At 33.7% G+C, this 18,406-nt stretch overlaps 1 protein-coding gene and 1 long non-coding RNA gene across 3 annotated transcripts in view; both read right to left on the bottom strand.

Annotated features, from left to right (window-relative positions):
- Positions 1 to 17,023, bottom strand: part of LOC119636780 — a 48,602-nt gene extending 31,579 nt beyond the window's left edge. For both annotated transcript variants that reach the window (XM_038032386.1, XM_038032387.1), the window contains exon 1: positions 15,500 to 17,023. In XM_038032386.1, the coding sequence (XP_037888314.1) occupies positions 15,500 to 16,530 (1,031 nt within the window). In that variant the 5' untranslated portion in view covers positions 16,531 to 17,023. The remainder of the gene's footprint in view (positions 1 to 15,499) is intronic.
- Positions 17,024 to 17,525: 502 nt separating this feature from the next.
- LOC119636719 overlaps positions 17,526 to 18,406 on the bottom strand; it is a 12,741-nt gene continuing 11,860 nt past the window's right edge. The window contains exon 2 of the long non-coding RNA XR_005247170.1: positions 17,526 to 17,643. This is a non-coding gene — a long non-coding RNA (uncharacterized LOC119636719). The remainder of the gene's footprint in view (positions 17,644 to 18,406) is intronic.

Raw genomic sequence — 18,406 nt, 5'->3', positions numbered from 1 at the left:
AGAGAGAGAGAGAGAGAGAGAGAGAGAGAGAGAGAGAGAGAGAGAGACGGAGAGAAAGAGAGAAAAGCAGCAAGATGGACTGATACATAGAACGAAATTGAGAGAGGGAAGAAGAGAAAGAAAAACAAACAAACAGATAGAGAGGGATGCTGAAGAAGAAAGAAATAAAAAATAGAGGGACATTGTAAGGGAAAGGGCGAAAAAGATCGTTAGAAAGCCGGGAAGAGGATCGAGAGAAAAGGAAGAAGAGAGCTAGAGAAAGGAAAAGAGAGAGCGGGAGAAGAGGGAAAGAGATCGTAAGAGACCCCGGGTGGAAGAAAGGGAACAAGCAAAAGAAAGCGGCAGCATTTTTATTAAACATTTTTCTTCAGCTCTGATATTTTCTTCCAGCATCTTTCCTAACGCTACCTGCTCTAAAAGCTCAATAAATACTCTATCTCAAGTATCTATTTGTTTAGTGAGAAGTGAAAAAGTTTTCCCAATGGGTAAGAAGTCCCATCCTTGCAGATGTTGAAAATTTGCGAAATATCCCTTTACGGATCCGATTAACTTTTCACATTTTATTCGCTTTGAAACGCTTTTCTGTTCCGTTTTTATTTTAAAAGGTTGACATGTTTGATAATGGAAGTGGACGTTCTTCTAGCAATGTCTAATTTAAACGTCCTATTTTCGTTTTGTCGCACCAAAGTGAGTGAGTTGCTGCTCACGAAAGTTTCTTTCTTTTGCTCGTCAAACATTTTCTTCCACGAATGTTTTTTATTTCAAAGGCCGGCTTTGTTTCTCTTTGCATGGAAATCCTAGAAAGTTGTTGTCAAAACTTTTCCCGCTCAAGAAAGCTTATTTATTTCTTTCGCTGAGGAGGCACAATCTTTCAAACTATTTTTTAAAAACTCTTTTGTTTCTCATCGCTCGCTCAGTTGTTTTATTCAGGATAAACAATTGACTGACTTCACATGTACTTTTGCTCTCGTCAATCACCAAAAGCTTCAACGAACTTACAAATGTTATTTCCGCCCTTTCAAATACTTACGATATCGACTATTTCATCAATTTTCAGTGAATATCGTTTATTTCTGTTTGACCTTGACCTCAATAAATTCGAAAAAATCAATTCTTTTTTGTCAATACTTTATGTATAAGATTTAATCTAATAAAGGCCAAGTGCGATATGAGTACACTCGGCCATATGCTAGCATGGCTAACTGAGTCCTCATCAATAGTCTTTATATAACTTTCTCTATTAAAAGCGCTTTCGAGCACAAAAAATCGATTCGTTTTTGTCAAAAGTTTATGTATAAGATTTTGTATCGAAAGCGTCTTTTTCACTGCATGCGGACTTTTTACTTGCAAGACGGGCCGGGACAGCTGTATGTCGGACACAATATAGACAGCAAATTTGCCATGCAACGGATTGATTCTTATTGCCTAAGCAAAACAAGCGAAAATTTCATGTCAATTAAAAAATTATGTTAAAGAAGCGATTTTTACGGGCGGTACATACGGAATAATCGGTTATTCACCAATTGCTTATATGTGCAACTATTGCAAAGACGGAATGATCTGAATTTGAGCTTTGACGATTTCCATTCACGATTTTAGGAAAGGTATTTAAGTAAACGGTGAAGCGTGTATCCCTTCACGATGAGATGGCGGAGTATGAGAAAATGGTTACTCCAAAGAAAAGGGTTCGACGCGTCTTTCTCGAACTGTTACAAAGGGAGAAGACAATTTAGTATACCGCAAGCACACCGAGTGTAAAAATTTCAATTACCATTCATTTGGACAAAGTGTGTAAATGAAACTTTGTTATTGTTGTCAATCGAATTGTTAATGAAATTTTTTTGCTTGCAAATTATTTATTAAAAAAAAGAAATCAAACCAAAGGCAAAAAACATTTTCAGTTCATTTCATAAATTTTCAAAATGTTTTTTACTATCGAAGATCTCTGGTGTGATTTTTTTTTTTGTTTATTTAATTTGTTGTTGTCTAGAATGCATTGTTATGTTTATTTTAAACATAATTTATGAGAATATTGTTACAATATTTGATTTTTTGAATTCATTCACGCATTCATTCATGCAAAAGTTTCGTTCCCACATCATCACAGAGCAATATCGAAAACATTATTTGGGTAAATTTTGCAAAAAAAAAAAAAAAAATAAAAAAAAAATGCTTCAATGGTTTCATGTAACATAACAAAACAAACGGCAATAATTCTCGTTCCTCTTCAGTTGTATTTTTTAAGCTACTTTTTGCACAATTTGTAAACAAATTAAAGCAAACTTGTTGTGTTTTAATGACTCAAAGGTTTCTCTTTTCTTTTCTTTTGTTCTGTTTTTTTTTTTTTTTTAATTTCTAGCGATTCTAGCGAATGTTTTTGTTATTCTTACTCAGATCATTTCGGAATATACTTCCATATGCGTATTGCATCATATTTTGCTCTATCACCACATTTTTAACTTTTTTTTTTTAATTTCATTTCCTGTTTATCAGATTCTATTTAGCTGCCTGCCTGTGTGTGTCTTTATTATTTAGAGCATAGGATGCAGTTCTTTTTTTCTGCACCTGGCATCTTTGTGGTTTTTTAATTTTTTTATTTTTTATTTTTTTTTTCTCTACTCTACTCTACCCTTTGCCGCTCATAAATTTGTTTGTTTGATGATAATAATGCCTCTGGAGGCCTGACTAGTTTAGTTTTTATTTTTTTATTTTTTTTTTTTATTTTTTTATTTTTTTTTGTGTTTATATACTTTACTTAATGCGCAGTATTTTTTTTTTTTTTTGTTTTTTTTTTCAAGGATATGATTAGATATGTTAGTGATGATGTTGTAGTTATTCTATTAGTATGCATTTGCAACGTGCTTTCACATGCATAGAAATGTATGCTTAACGCGCAAGTTGACATATGAAGGACGTTTTTTTTTGCATTGACCGAGACCTAGCACAAGGAATATCTACAGATTTCCATTTCATTATTATATTTTGACGTGAAGAACGCTACATGACTCCGAAGAGATAGAGTTTAAGTAGCATTTTTTGAGCAAGTAATGGTTGAAAGAAGTGGAAGTGAACCTAACTATAAACCTTATTTGAGTAATTTATAAGCAGCGGAAATTTATTGCATAACAGAAAATTACTATTATGCCCACTATCGAAAAGTGGGGCAATTTTCATTTTGCCCAAACTTTTGCAACACCCAGAAAAAAGCTTGGGGTGTCTCTTAAAGTATATGCACTCTGGACCAGCTGTCAGTCTGTCGGTCTCGGTGACGCCTGTGGCAAATATTATCTTTCTCGCAAAAAATGAGGACTACGTTTTCAAACTGGCACTTCCTACACGCAGGTTGGTATCGATAGGAAACATGGAACCAAATTGATCAAAGTATACGCGTATCTCCGGCAAAAACATTGACAAAAATTTGCATTTATAATTTACAGGTCATCCTACAGTGCTTGGAGTTAAAAGGTCAGCTATGCCCACGCAACCTTACAAAGTATCGAAACTTTATTTTTTTCCATTTTTTAACCCCCCTATGCTCCTTGTGGCGCAAGGCTATGTTAACTTTGTGCGGATGTATGCAACACTCAGAAGGAATCGAGATATATCCATTTTTAATCACTTTCTGAGTCGATCTAAGCTTGTCTGTCACTCTGTCCGTCTTGTTTTCTTTTATTCAAACTACAGTTTGCAAATTTTGGTTTATTTTTATGAAGTCTGGTGCACCGATGTGTTTTGGCCCAAGGACGAACGCTATTGAAAATGGTTCGCATATCCCATGTAAAGGAATATTTGGAAAAGTCGTAATATGAATAAATGCATTAAACGGGATGGTCTGGAATATTTACTACATTCCACTGCGGAATTTGCACTTCTTTGTTTAGGATATCCTATTCCGTCAGAGAGTAAGCATGTGTCGAAGCAGAGATTTCTGAAATCGAAAGCGATTACGGCTGCTTTGGGAGCAAAGCCACTAGTAATGTTGGTTAACTCAAGACTTTAATCCAGTTCAACCGACATTTGATGACCAGTATGACCGGACATTATCACAATATTTATCATTATTTATTAGTGTTACGGCTTTTACTGCAATAAGCTTTTAATAAAAACTTAAGCGAGCAATAAAATACGATAAAAAAAACATCCTAATAAAGAAACTGAAAAAAACTGAAAACACTTTTGCGTCTCGAGTTTTTGCTCATTTCTCCTAAACCACAACGTACGCACGAAATAGCTACAACAATGAAAAAAATTAGCCACGCCTATTTAATATTAAAAACTGTCTTAAAACAAAATGCTTTGTTTTCCTTTGAACTGTAATTGCCATCGAAATATCCAAAGTGCTACACGTTGGACGCATGAGCAAAAGTCAAACTATGAGTCGGACAGATATGCTTAAATCGATTAGAGTAATAAAAGTTATACCAATTTTAATTCTTTTCTTGGTTACCTAACTTCGCACAACTTAATATAGTCATAGCGCAAGTAGCGTAGGACGTAAGTAGTTTCTTTAAAAGCAATAACCTCTTGTTATAGAAAAAACACATTACATTAGAGCATGAAAATCTTTCGACTCGTTAATCTATGCTTTACGGTTACATGATAACATTTGTAATAAGAACTCCGGGACTTTAGAGTCAATAAGTAAGAATCGTCGCTTTGGCTAAAAGCCAATATTCAATGTTTTCGCTAAATTTTTAGCTAATATCTTAACTTTGTTGGGGTTGCCATCATCTACTATACGCCCACTTTTAACCAGATGGAGGTCGAATTTGAAATTAATCAAGAGTATAGATGTATAAATAAACATACTTTCATCACTCCTTTCCAATCGTCACCATGTTACATACATGGCGAGCGTATCCTGAGTGATTGGTCGTATGGGTGATGAAAGAGATGGGGAGTGAGCTAGTTACAAAGTGCCCGCAGCCTGGGAGTCTGGTCCCGGTGTTGGTAAGTGTTATGCTTCTACTGATCGACCCCTGACTATTGCTATGATGCCATATCAACCAAAACCAGAATATGGTCTACTGCACTGCAGATTGAACTCGCGTACATCGGCACGATAATCACGCTTCTTAACTAATTTAATTTGACTAACGGATAGCCTTACTTGTGCCTTACGGAGTCTCTTTGAAATATCTTTTTGACTGCGGTAAACATTTCGATGAAGTGATTATGCCTCCATCTTTCGATGATAGAACTGTATGGAGCATTAGAATTAGTTTAATAGGTTACGTTGTATACATAACTTCTTCTGCATATTATTGCTGCTTTAATTGGCTAACAGGTAAGTAATAACAATAAAAAATTTTTTCTACAATAAAAATAATTTGAAATAATTAATGACTTATAATTAATTATTTGTCAGATGAGGATTTCTTAAAAGCTTATCATCCATCTAACGTCTGGATGATGTACAAAGTGATTTTGGTGACAACAATTTTTATGATCGCTATACATATTCATAAAGTGAATGAAATCAGTGCTTGTGAATATTTATTTAAGAGCAAAAAACAAAAAAAGAAAAGCAAAAAACTTGAAATGTTTGCTTTTAAGGAAACTTCAAGGAACTGAACATGTTGTTAGCTTAAAAGCAATGAGTAAACCGCCAAGATTTATTATTTATGATTTGCTTCAGGTGTAAACATTTCGTACTGTTTTCATTTATTTATTTATTTTTTTTTTTTTCTATTTACTTTGCTTAGCAAAGTTTGCAATGATAAGCTTTTTTAAAATGATTGTTGACACACTGTGTGATAAGCAAATCATCAAGATTTCAGCTAATAAACGTGCGCTCTTTAATTTGCAAAGACATAGATAAATAGAAAATAAAAAAAAAAAACATAGTCTGTCACAACATACTAGACATAGAAACAGACAGCTATACAAGCGGCCTGCACTTGCTATGCAAACGAGAATTAACGGAAAGACAACAACTGTGCATAATATTTAACAACTGCGGCGGTGGCATAAATGACAGGCAAGCAGGCAAGCAGGCAAGCAGGCAGGCAGGCAAGCAGACGGACGGACAGACAGACAGACAAATACTTTCGCGACCATTTATATTCGTACACACACACACACACACACACACATAATACAAATAGTTTGTTTCGCTTTTTTCTTTTTGCGTTGGCAAACTCTTTAGTGCATTGACTCTTGATTACCAAGTCCAAAGACCTAGTTTTTAGCCATTGATATGTTTTGATGAATGTTATGCTTGTGTTCGCGCCGGTTCGTATTTATTTGTCTGATTTTCTATCTTAATTCAGAAAAAAAAAAAAAAAAAAAAAAAAAACTGTTTCACTATTTATATGCTATAAACACACGTAGTATGTATACATACATACATACATACCTTTCACAGGCGTACATATAAATTTTATGTTGTTTTTTGTGTTATTTTTAAATGTATGTTAAATTATATTTAATTAGCAAAAATTGCAAAAGAATAAATTGTAGCGAAAATGAAAACAACAAAAAAAAAAAAATAAATAAATAAATAAATATCTTGGATAAAGTATTGTATCTTATAGCCAAAAGTATGGCTACGACCGACAGTTGCCAAATGAAGATAAATTGCACGTTGTTTGTTGCAAGAGCGAGCGCATGAATAAAAATTATGCATCGACCATAATTGCTTACGATATGCTGGTAGAACAATTTTTAATGGTTCAACACTTTCTCCCAAAGAACTTATGTGTTTGCATTTAAGCGGAAAAGATTTTTTCAACATCGTCCCCGCTACTAGTAGCATTTGAAAACCCAACTCTTCAAATATTTCGCTTGCGAGCTCTTCCACTTATTGTACATTCTAGCATAGGTCTCCTCAAGCCAAACTGTTTTCATAGCTTTGAAGTCAAGAATCTGTTTACTAACGCTGGCCTCCTTTTAGAGAGTGGACTGTGTTGTAAAAGTCATTATATAACATAATTGTTATACCTTATGACGCTTGTCATAGGAATATGTGTGGTAGGTTTGTACGGATGTAGAACCCATTTTCTATTACATCAATCGATAGAGAATCAGTTTCTGAATCGACTTAACCAGTTAACCTTGAACTGGCAACTGACAAATGTTGTATTTTCTTCATTACGAGTATACTCGTCAAAAACAGTTAACTGGTTAACTGGTGTCCTTCCGCTTGATGTCGATTCATTTATTTTGTGTTCAACCTACAGGTCGTAAATTTTGAGATATTTTGACAAAAATTTGATACACTGACCTGTTTTGGCTCAAGCGAGATCCCCATTCCGCATTCCCAGAAAGTCATATTATGTAAGAAGTTTTTAATTTCTAATAGTTTTCTACAAAAAATGAGTGAAAATTCGGACGGACAGATGGATGGACGAGACGAACTGCTTCACATGTAATATTTCTTTCAAAAAGTATTAGGTGCTTGCAGAAATTTTTATCAGCGACTTCTACAGGGAAACACCAGTGTACATAACGGTTGAATTTGATGGTTTTGACCTGACATAAAATAACAGTTTTCCTTTAATTATTATTGATTTATTCAACGTACGCGGACGCTGATCATGGAGCGTTTTTTTGTTTATTCGAAGGGATCTGTTGCCAAAGGCCATCAAACATGTTCAGAGTCGCCTTGTGATACTGCTCCATCATATCCCAATTATCGGCTTCGAATGGGAAGTTCTGCCGCGCCCACTAGTCACGTACTCACCATCAGACATGGCGTCTCTTGATTATCATTTGCTCAGATTGGTGCAGCTTGGCATGCAGATCCACAAAGTTGAAGAAGTACGAAAGTAAGTAGGTGCGTGGATCGTTGCCAAACCAATAAAAGTTCTATCGCCATGTTGCCAAAAATATTGTAAAATGTTATAGAAATGATGGAAACTGTTTCGATTAATATCGGTTATATCAAATTTCCACAATAAATGCTTTTTTTCAAGTGGAAAAGTGATCAAAATTTTTGCAAACACCTAATAAGTATTTATATGACAACGAAATCTACATTTTAGTATTTTATGATGAAAATCGGTTTGGAATAGTGATTTATAGACTTTTTATCGATTAGATAGATATATATCCCGTTTTCAAGCTTTTCTCAAATCATATCTTAGCAATAGGACAGCGTTCGGAATCCATGAGAAAAACACGAAGAAAATTGAATTGAAACGAATTTCTTAATAAACTCGTTATAAAATGCATTTATTTGCCATTAAGATGAAAAGTCCTTTCAAACTCCTAAAAGCGCTTCCATCAAGAGTGTATGGTTTTTGGTCTTCGATGACGAAAGTTATTAAAGGATAAAAGTTGTTTAAAACAAAAAAAAAAAAAAAAAAATTACGGTTAGAATTTTTACTTTTTAACTTCAGATTAAAGCCTTTAACAGGCAACAAAGTCGAATGGTTAGTACTCTAGGGCGAAAATGGTAAATTTTCAATAGACCAGTTCACGTTTTGGGTTTCTCGCGATAAAAAGTACTCACACTTCACATGGGGCGAGATGTTATTTTTATACCCATCACCGAAGGATAAAGGATATGTTCATTTAGTCAAAACGTTTGCAACGCCCGGAATCAAGCATCAGAGACTCCACAAAGTATATATATTCTGGATCAACATTAAATTCTAAATCAATTTAAGCATGTCCGTCCGTCCGTCCGTCTGTGTAATTTCTATTGTTAACATTTACCCGGCTGCAAAAATGAAGCTATCGACTTAACATTTGATAGAAACATTTGAAGTTCTTGCACGTAGATCAGTTTTGAAAATACGTTAAAGCGGTGGAAGGTCCCGGCCACAACGTCAAGTAAACTGAGAACATCTATGTTTTTCAAAGGGAATGAAAAATTAGTTTCTTGTCCATTATTCATTAACTACAGTAAATAAATGTACAAAAATTTGGACGCTTCTTCTATGGGTGATGCTATAGCATACGTGCATAAAAATGGAAAAACTTGACCACGCCTACTCAATATTGTAGTGTATCAAGATTGAATTATTTTTTCAATACATTTATAAAACGCAGAATCCAGTTACAAACCTTGAATGCTCCTAAACATGTCCGTCCGTCCATCTGGCTGTGTGCGTAAGATATCGTCTACAAATTTACAAAAGACTTTGAAAATGACGTAAACTTTTCAAAGGAGACGACTACATGCGCACATGCCTCTATGATAAAACTTTCCTTTGGAAAATTAAAGAAATCGACTGCGTCCGCTCAAAATTATAGAAAATGAAAATTTTATTCTTTACCTATTTTGGCCTTTTTTTGGAGCAAACCATGATGGATATAAAAGATTTGGTTCCGACCGAATTTAATTTTCTTACTTGTTAATGTTTTATCAAGAAAATAAACAAAGAATTATATTAAGCAAAGTGCTACACGGTAGTCAAGATCCAGCCTTACCTTTATCTAATATATTTGAACTTGCTGTCTTTGTGTGTATTTCGATCGTACCGCTGTCATATCGAATACATTTTTTATTTATGCTTGGTTTCTTTTTAATATGTCAAACGCTTTTGCATATTTTGCCGGAAGAACTCTAGAAATTTCTGTTTACATAAAAAATAAAAAAAAATACTCCATTAGCTCTTTCTTCCCCCAATAAAAACGTAAACAAAAAATTGAGCAACAGTGTAAGTGTGGCTTCTAAAAAGGATAGATTTATATGTAAAGAGAGAGCATAAAATGAAAGAAGCGAGCGAAAGAGGTGAAAAAATAAAATAAGAAGAGCAAGCGAAACAGAGAGAGAGAGAGAGAGAGAGAGAGAGAGAGAGAGAACACTCAATAAACTTATTACTGCAGTGCATGATGTTTGAAGCTTTTCTGCAACAACGTAAGAGTTCGTTAAACTGCCTTGAACTTTTTTTTGGTAATATCGATAGATGTGCAGTAAAAGCGTAATCAAACAAAATAAAGGTAATTTTTGAACAAAATCGAATCGTTTAATAATTATATAAAAGCGTCACCTGCCAAATCGATTAACTTTATAAAACCAAAAGTAGAGATTAGTGAGAAAATGATTTGCTCAAAATTTGTTAAAACCGCATTCTTAGTAGCGATAGAGAAACCGATCTCCATGTGTATGCGACTTTTAATTGCTTTTAAGCGCATTAAATAAATTTTAATTGGGAATTACATTAAAGCATAAATTCGTTTCTAAAATAATTTATTTATTTATCATGCAATCGATGGCTATAGAAATTTTCTCATTTAATATTGTTAATATTTATTATTGGAGAAAATTGCTTCAAATATATATAGTAACGAATTAATCATATGCTTTAATACTTTGAAATCATTGAGTGTTTGCAACTTAAGATGATAATAAAAAAACGGTTTATGCCAATCAATGAACAAAATACTGTGTGTGAAATTTGAAATCAATCGGTTGAGAATAGAAAGCGCGAAAAATTGATGCGAGTCGAACCACAAAACTTCCGTGCAAAACCAAACACAAGACGATTGTCCTCCCAGGTAGCCGTAAAAGATAACCGAAACCTATTAAATTCCAGCGAGAACACCATTAACAATATTTGACCTTGAAGAATATATTCGAAATACAAATAAAAACACTATAGTACCATTACATACCCAAATAAGGTAAAATAAGTAAAGTCGTCGAATGGTCTTCGTCCTTAGACCAAAAGAGGTCGGCAGACCCAATGTCATGAGATTATCTCAAATGTTGTGACTTACAGGTTGAGCACAAGAATACAACTCGGCCGGGCGAACTAAGAAGTGGTGCTGAATCGATCGTTATAATAAAAGGTGGATACATATCAAGCCATTGTTGCTGTTGTACGCATCCTCACAAACTTAACATGCCGTTGTGGGGCAACTAGTGCAAGGTATAAAAATTCACTACGCTGAACTACGAATACTTTTTAATCACTTTATTTTAATTTGATCTATTACTGCCAACCTTTGCTTTGGAAGTTACTTAAAGTAAACAGAAGAATATACATTTTTCGAGGCAAAGTTTAGATATTCTTTTAGTCACTCTACTTTTTGCAAGGCGCTTTTTTGCCTATTGTAATGAAAATGCGGTGAATGAAATCAGTATAAAGCAAAAAAAAAGGGATCTACAGCTTCAAAAAAAGGGAGGGCTAGAGCAAGAGCTTGAGCGGCTAGAGCCGCCAAACGAAAGGGTATGAAAAGATAAGCAATCAATTCATCTAAAGTATGACCTTGGCAATGGACTGATCCATTGATCCATTAACGAAATTGCCGAGTTTTAGAAATAATTGCTCACCATTTCCAAAAAACCATTTACAACGCAGTTTACATATTTACTAATATTAATAGAATTTTTCAGCGAACTTTGTACATTTCTGAAATTTATACTAGAACTGGACGAAAAGATAGCGGAAACCTAGTTCCAGTTGTTACAAATAGTATAACGAAATTAATGCACAATACTTGTTGTTGAGGGCATAAAAGAACTCATAACACAGAGCAATAAACTTTTATGAATCTTTTATCCACTTGCTGTACAGAACTTGAGACAGAATAAAAAGCTTTTCTCTAACAACAACTACTAATGTAATCAATTTACTGAGAGAACAATTTGAAATTAACTCAATTGAAAGCATATTGAGGTAGGACATGACAAAGGAGACAAATATAAATATATACATATATATATATATATATATTAATAATTATTATAATATGTACATAATATTAAAATTAAAATCAATGCATAAAATAAATAAATTTTTATTCTCTTCTCGTTAAGATTCTTTCTCTTAAATCGCACGCAATCCTTAGTCTCTCTCTTTACATTTGCTAAGCAGCAGAAAAGCTATCTCATCTACATGCATATATGACATATGCACTGGAATAAATTATAAAAAGGGAATATATATAATGTGTATGTATGTAAAGTATATATGAATGTAAAGAAGTGTAAATATTTTTGATTCTATTAATGCATTCGATACACAACCACCTAAAGGGAAATCAAAAAGCAATTTTTACAATCGAGTAATCGTTTCATTTATTATTTTAGATTTATTTGATTAAAACATCTTTTGGGTTTTAAAGGCACAAAAAAATAATATGTTACTAGGACGACTACCGCTGAATGCATGAAGGAACAAAAATATCTATGTATCTACCCAATAGTAATGTATAACTGCATATACTTGCATATGTATATATATATATATAATCGGCAAGTAAATGCTTGCAACTGCGTAAATATAGAATGTTCGAGAACGACGCAGATGACCTTGCAATTATTTATAGAAAGTTCTGGAAAGTTAAATGTGGGAAAATATCCTCGAATCCTTTGTTTTTTCTTTTTCGTTATTGTTATTGTTATTGTATTCTCTTTCCTTCTCGTTTCATGCATATATATATATGCATATATGTGCATACGTAAATACAAATATATATATATATATATATATATATGCGCGCGCGTGTGTGTGTGTTTCTTTTCTAATATTTACTTTTATACACACATTGTAATTCCAAGTGTCAACAACCGCCGGTTGCCATGAATTTACCGCATTATACAATTTAATACAATTGTGCGTTTAGGTATATATATCTGTGTGCCTTTTTTTATATATTCGATATATATTTGCAACTACGTAGAACTATGACAACACAGTAGCTAAGCTTATTTATAATAGAAGTTTCTGTGGCTTTGAAAAGTGGCCTTTAAGCGAATAGTGACTCAAAGCAGAAACGAGGTACATAAAAAACAGTTGGAAAATAAATCGATGGTTAATTTTAAACTGCAGTTATTTGCTTTTGTTTTTGTTTTTCTATTTATATCGAAAGCGACTAAACCGTGTCCAATCGTCCATAACAAAAAAATCATTAAAAAAAATTTTTTTTAAATAATTTCTTTTTCCATTTATATAAGAAATGCTGGAAGGTCTTCTTATAGGAAGTGTACAATATTCATTGGACCTAGGATTCACCGTACAAATTGATGGTGAATTAAAATATTGACCGATTTGATTGAATAGTCTTTGCAAACATATATTTTTAGAAGGTGTTATCATAAAACACTGTGCCAATCAAGAAGAAATGAATCCGAATTTATGAAAAATTCAAGTCAAGGTCAGTAGGAGTGTAGCTCGACTCTTACTTTTACTATGTATTAAGTTACTTTTTTTTTGACTCGACTTGATTCACAGAATAACTAAAGCTTTCCTCAAATAAATTCATTTTTCATCTATAAGGATAGAAGTGACTTTGCTTATTCGAATAAAACCAGTTGATTTTGTTCCTTCCATTCCGAATTGAGAATACCGATCGGTGATCGGTGACTCACTCTTGCAGCAGTGTAAAGTACTGAGTCGGTTAATCTGTATCGGCGGACATTTACCCGTTAAGGTAGCCGCAAGCACTAGAAAAACTTAAAAAACCAAAGACGCAAAACATTTTCGACAATAATTTTTAAACTAATTTCTTGTTCTCTATATATATGTATATATACATATATATATTTTCAAACTTCGATCTTCGGTTTATGCACTTAAGAATTCCAATTTCCTTATCAAGTTCAGCATAAATATTTAGTAGAGTTTTTTAAACGTTCTCAACACATCCACCGGCATAATCAACAAAAAAATGATGCAATTTTCTCGCATTCGCCTCAGATAAAAAATATAAGCGATTTGTTTCAAGACAAAAGTAGCTCCTTCTTCCCCTTTCCCTTCTACGGAAAGGCAAGGGACAAATTTTAAATAGAACCTTATACCTGATGCATCATTATACCAACACATCTTCAAGACGGACGCATAAAAGAAATTTTTCCTTATGACTCCAACATATTCGCGTGAGTAGCTGAGTAAGCAAGAATCGCGTCTAGCAAGTAAGTGTTCACGATTTCAAGCCCTAGTGTGGTAGAGTTTACATTGGTCGTAGCTGCAGTGAGTAGTACGTCGGTGAAGGCATAATACTTAGCAATTGGACACAGGCCCACAAGGTTGCTACCACCTCCCTATTTCTTTTGCTTCCCTCACTTGTTTTTGCCCGTCACCGCGTCATGCGTATACCTGACTTCCCCTGAGTAGTTGATCATATCAAATATGTATATATATATGCATATATATATACATCGGATAATTCATAAATTCATTAGTTTGTCTCAGGCACTAGAACCGCTTATCATTTTCGAGGAAGCATACAATAAATTGAGTTTTAGCAATCAAATTTTATGGACTTGGCAGAGGACGAGATAGATATCTAGGCGCAAGTTGATTGCTTAGCTCTAAAATTTAATACACGACAGTTTATTAGAATTTTTGTATTACTTTCTAAAATTGAAGGTATGGTCAAGTTTTCGCCATCTTGGAGTATTAGAATAATTAGGACTGAATCAAAACAACATCTTAGGAGAGCTTAGTTTAAGATAAGCAATGGAAATCCCTTGAGTCTAATCTCATTAAACCTTTTTTAAAAATTCAGCGAAGGACGAAATATATAAATTTTATTCATTTGTAGACTAAATTTTGACATATATAATAAACATTTTTTTAGTTGATTACGCCAATCATGGGCCAACTTTGGTTTCTATGGTAGCGACTAAATATTTTGATATAAAAGTGATAGAGATTTCGTCTCTAAATATTCCGTAAAGGCTGTTTGTTAAGGGTAAAGAGATTGAATCCCCAAAGAGATTGGTCGCCACTAATAAGAAAGCCACGTGCAAAGACCTTATGCGAACTTAATGGCTCCCAGTTTTACTCATGTACACGTCTTAAGTGTGCTTTAAGATCAGTGGACCAAGATCAACTGCCAGTAACTCCATCAGGAAGTCTGATCAAAAGTTTGTTCCATCATTTAATATCATCCAACATTGCGCACAGCAGAAAAGGAAAAATCTGCCTATAAAGTAAGCTTTTAACTTGACACTCCGGAGCACGTGGAACTACGTAAGACTAAACTCTTGGGCTTCCGTAAGCGGAAGTCAATTCAACATTGTACAGAGATGTATATCAATTTTCTGAGTTTTGAAAAAGCCAAAAACTGCCAGATACTGTAGATGGCTAACTTGAGCCGATTACGACTATGCTTCAAAGAATTCAAAGTGTTACCAGTGGAATGAAACGGGACGGACTTGGTTTCTTGGTTATTTTTCTTTTCTTATAATGAAAATAAATATATAATCACAGGGAGAGAGCAAAAAAAAAAAAAAAAATGAATAAATTATTTAATAGCACTTTTGATTAAAGGTTTCTTTAATACGGAGCACAGTTTCTGCAAATGCCGTATATAATTTGATAATATGTTTGTTTATGAGCCAGTGTTTCATGAAAACTATTTTGTAAATATACGTGAAATTTCCAAGTTTTTGTTTGTTCTTCATGGAAAAATTTGAAATATGAAATTTGTTAAAAATACATACATGCATACGCGTATTAATAAAGGTACGCATATCTGTCTGTATGTACGTAATTCTAAGGAAAATACTAAATTTTAAACTTTCGCATAAAAAAAAAAAAAACAAAAGAAGTCGTTTAGCAACTGCTTTTAGAATTATTTTTCAAAATTTACTCACCGTTCACGTAACGGCATCAGTATGCCTGCACCTATACTGGATACCTTCATTGGTATCTTAACACTATCTGAATCGCTGCCACTTTCGGCTCCTGAACCACTACCGCCAGCGATATGATGATGTTGCTTCTGTTGCTGATGCTGTCGCTGTTTGTTACCGCTCCCACCGTTGCAAGCTGTTGTTGACGAAGACGAGGTGGCTGAACGTTTAACATTACGTTTCTCTGCCACAGACACAATTTTAGATGCTTTGTCGCCAGCTTTAACCAACAATGACATTGCTGTTGATTGTTGTTTTTGCTGTTTTTGCTGTTGTTGCATATCTGTACCATCGCTTTTAGCGCTTGCTGGCCGAGCATTTATCAAGTTGTGACCCATATTTTCAATTTCACTAAAATGCCCATCACCATCGATGCTAGCATTACTGCCGTCGCCGCCAATAAGGCCGACACCGCCGCTGCTGCAGCCATCCGAGGAAGTACCGGATAAATCCAATTGATAATCCGAACCGATAATAGCTTGAGAGCTGCTATGCGATTGCTGAAACGCGGTTGCGGTACGAGATGAAAATGAACAGGTGCCAAGACTGCCATTGCGTTTATGATTGGGTTGATATTGTCGCTGTTGCGTTGGTGTTTTCCCATAAAAATTTTGCTGCTGCTGCTGCTGCTGTTGTTGTTGTTGTTGTAATAAATCACCATTTGCTTGATATTGTTGACCGAATAATTCCAATTCCAAATTTGAAATGCTGACATTACTGTCAGAGAATCCATTAAAACCGATTCCTGCTCCGCTAACGCCGCCTCCCCCACGTAATGGTTGCGTTTTACCACTGGCAACACTTGCTGTTCTACGACGTTGTTGTAATCCCGTTGCCGTTGCGTTATAGGCTGCACCTGCTGCGCCACAGATGCCAATTGTTGCTCCAAGTTTAGTATCCCTATGTGTGCCATCTAATGATATATTCGATAGAAACGAGATCGCAGCCAATCTGCGCCTGTGTCTCGTTTTATTGAACGAACTACTTGCCATTAGGCAATAACGACTTTGCAAACAAAAACGTTTCACTCGATTATTGAGTTAAAAAGGAAGCGTGATCAGGACACTTACGTAAAGTGATTTTTATAGTCTTAGATACTTTACTCTTCTTCTTATTATGAACGTATTAAAACTAAAGTCAAAATAAACTCTCTTTTTTTCAAATATCCAAAAAAAAAAAAAAAAGAAAAGGGAAAACACAATAAACGATTTTTTCTCTCTTTCGTTTTACTAATCAAACGGTTCTCTTAATTAATTCATTAAAGTTGTTTAAAGTGAAAGTTTTGAATGAAAGAGAAGGAGAGCAATTGTTTCTTTTGCAAGGGTGGTAGGCAGTTTAACTGTCGCTATTCGACGGCGGCGGCGAACAATTGCGAAAACTATCTTTTAATATTCCATACCTTTATTAGTTATTTTAACTTTGATTTTTTTTTTTTAATTTTTTTTTTTATCTATAGATGTTCACTCTAACAGGTTTTTCGTTTTAAAAAGAAAAAATGAACTAAAATTTCCTTGGTTCCGGTTTTTTTTGATCGCACAAATTTTCTTCCCTTTTTACTTATTTTTTTTTTATTTGTTTTTTTTTTTTTTTTTTTTTTTTTTGACTTGACGTAAAACGGTTTCACAGCATTAGAAACATCCAAGTTTCGTTGCCCGTCTTCTAAACTTTTTTTTTCTTATTACAATCTCTTTAATAAGAAACCTTCTTCTGTTTGACTTTGTTTAAAATTCATTCATCAAGTCGTGCATATATAGAAGAAGTAAATCGTTCTTTAAGAAAATTTATTGAGATGAAAAAAATATACTTTTCAACCAATATCACATAAACTTTTTAGTCTTTAGATTACCATTTAAAAGGCAATACAATAAATTACTTAAGCGCGACATTTTGAAAGAGTTTTTTTTTCTTTTTTACTTTTTACGCGAAGGAAATAAATCAAAATACAACAATTTACGAATATGAATATATATATAAAAAACTAAAGGATTTTTTTGCTTTTTGTTATTTTTGCTTTTTTTTTTTTCTTAAAATTTTAAATTGCGGCACTTGCTATGAACCGTTGCAACTGTTCGACAGCAGGTTTTAATATGTAATGCCGGAAAATTCTGGAAATATAGACAATATAAGAAAGTATGAGATACACACAGAGAACTGAGAAGGCGAACGTAACGCAACGCAATGCAATAATAAACAGCGTATTAGAAGGAAAATCAATGATGGAAAAGAAATGAAAGAGCAAATGAATAAAAAAAAAAAAAAAAAAAACAACAACAACAAAAAAAGCTGTTGAGAAGTGTGTACTGAGATTTGTGATGGCAAATAAAATGAATGATTTGGTAGAATACCAACAACAACAACAACAACAACAACAACAACAACAATTACAAAGGAGAAAAAGGCGTTAAATCGATGTAATGTAAACAATCATGTAAGCGCGAACATACAACTGTGAACTGACCGCTCTTGTAAATGCATGAATTGAGAGCGAGACAGAGGGAGAGAGAGAGAGAGACAGAAACTCTCTCCTCTCTTACTAACATGGAAGCTAAAAGCTTTACTAATATTCTTTTTAGAAATATTATTAAAAAAATTTTTGAAACAAATCTCTAGTGACACAAAACACGCTACAATCTCGTTATTTAAAAAAAAAAAAATTATATATATAAATAAAACTTTTTTTAGGCTTCTCATCGTAATCAACTTGTATTTTAATGCGTTACTCTCTTTGTTTTTTTATCTAATAGGTTTATTTGCATTCACTTCATACACACACACGCAGACAGCATCTCCATAGCAAAAGTGCTGCAATGCGCACTGCATACATTACAGAAGAGAAACAGCAAAGCAAGCAAAGATAAAAAGTACTTT

This window comes from Glossina fuscipes, unplaced genomic scaffold, assembly GCF_014805625.2.
Source record: "Glossina fuscipes isolate IAEA_lab_2018 unplaced genomic scaffold, Yale_Gfus_2 28, whole genome shotgun sequence".
NCBI lineage: Eukaryota > Metazoa > Arthropoda > Insecta > Diptera > Glossinidae > Glossina > Glossina fuscipes.
This window is presented reverse-complemented; position numbering and strand designations above follow the sequence as displayed.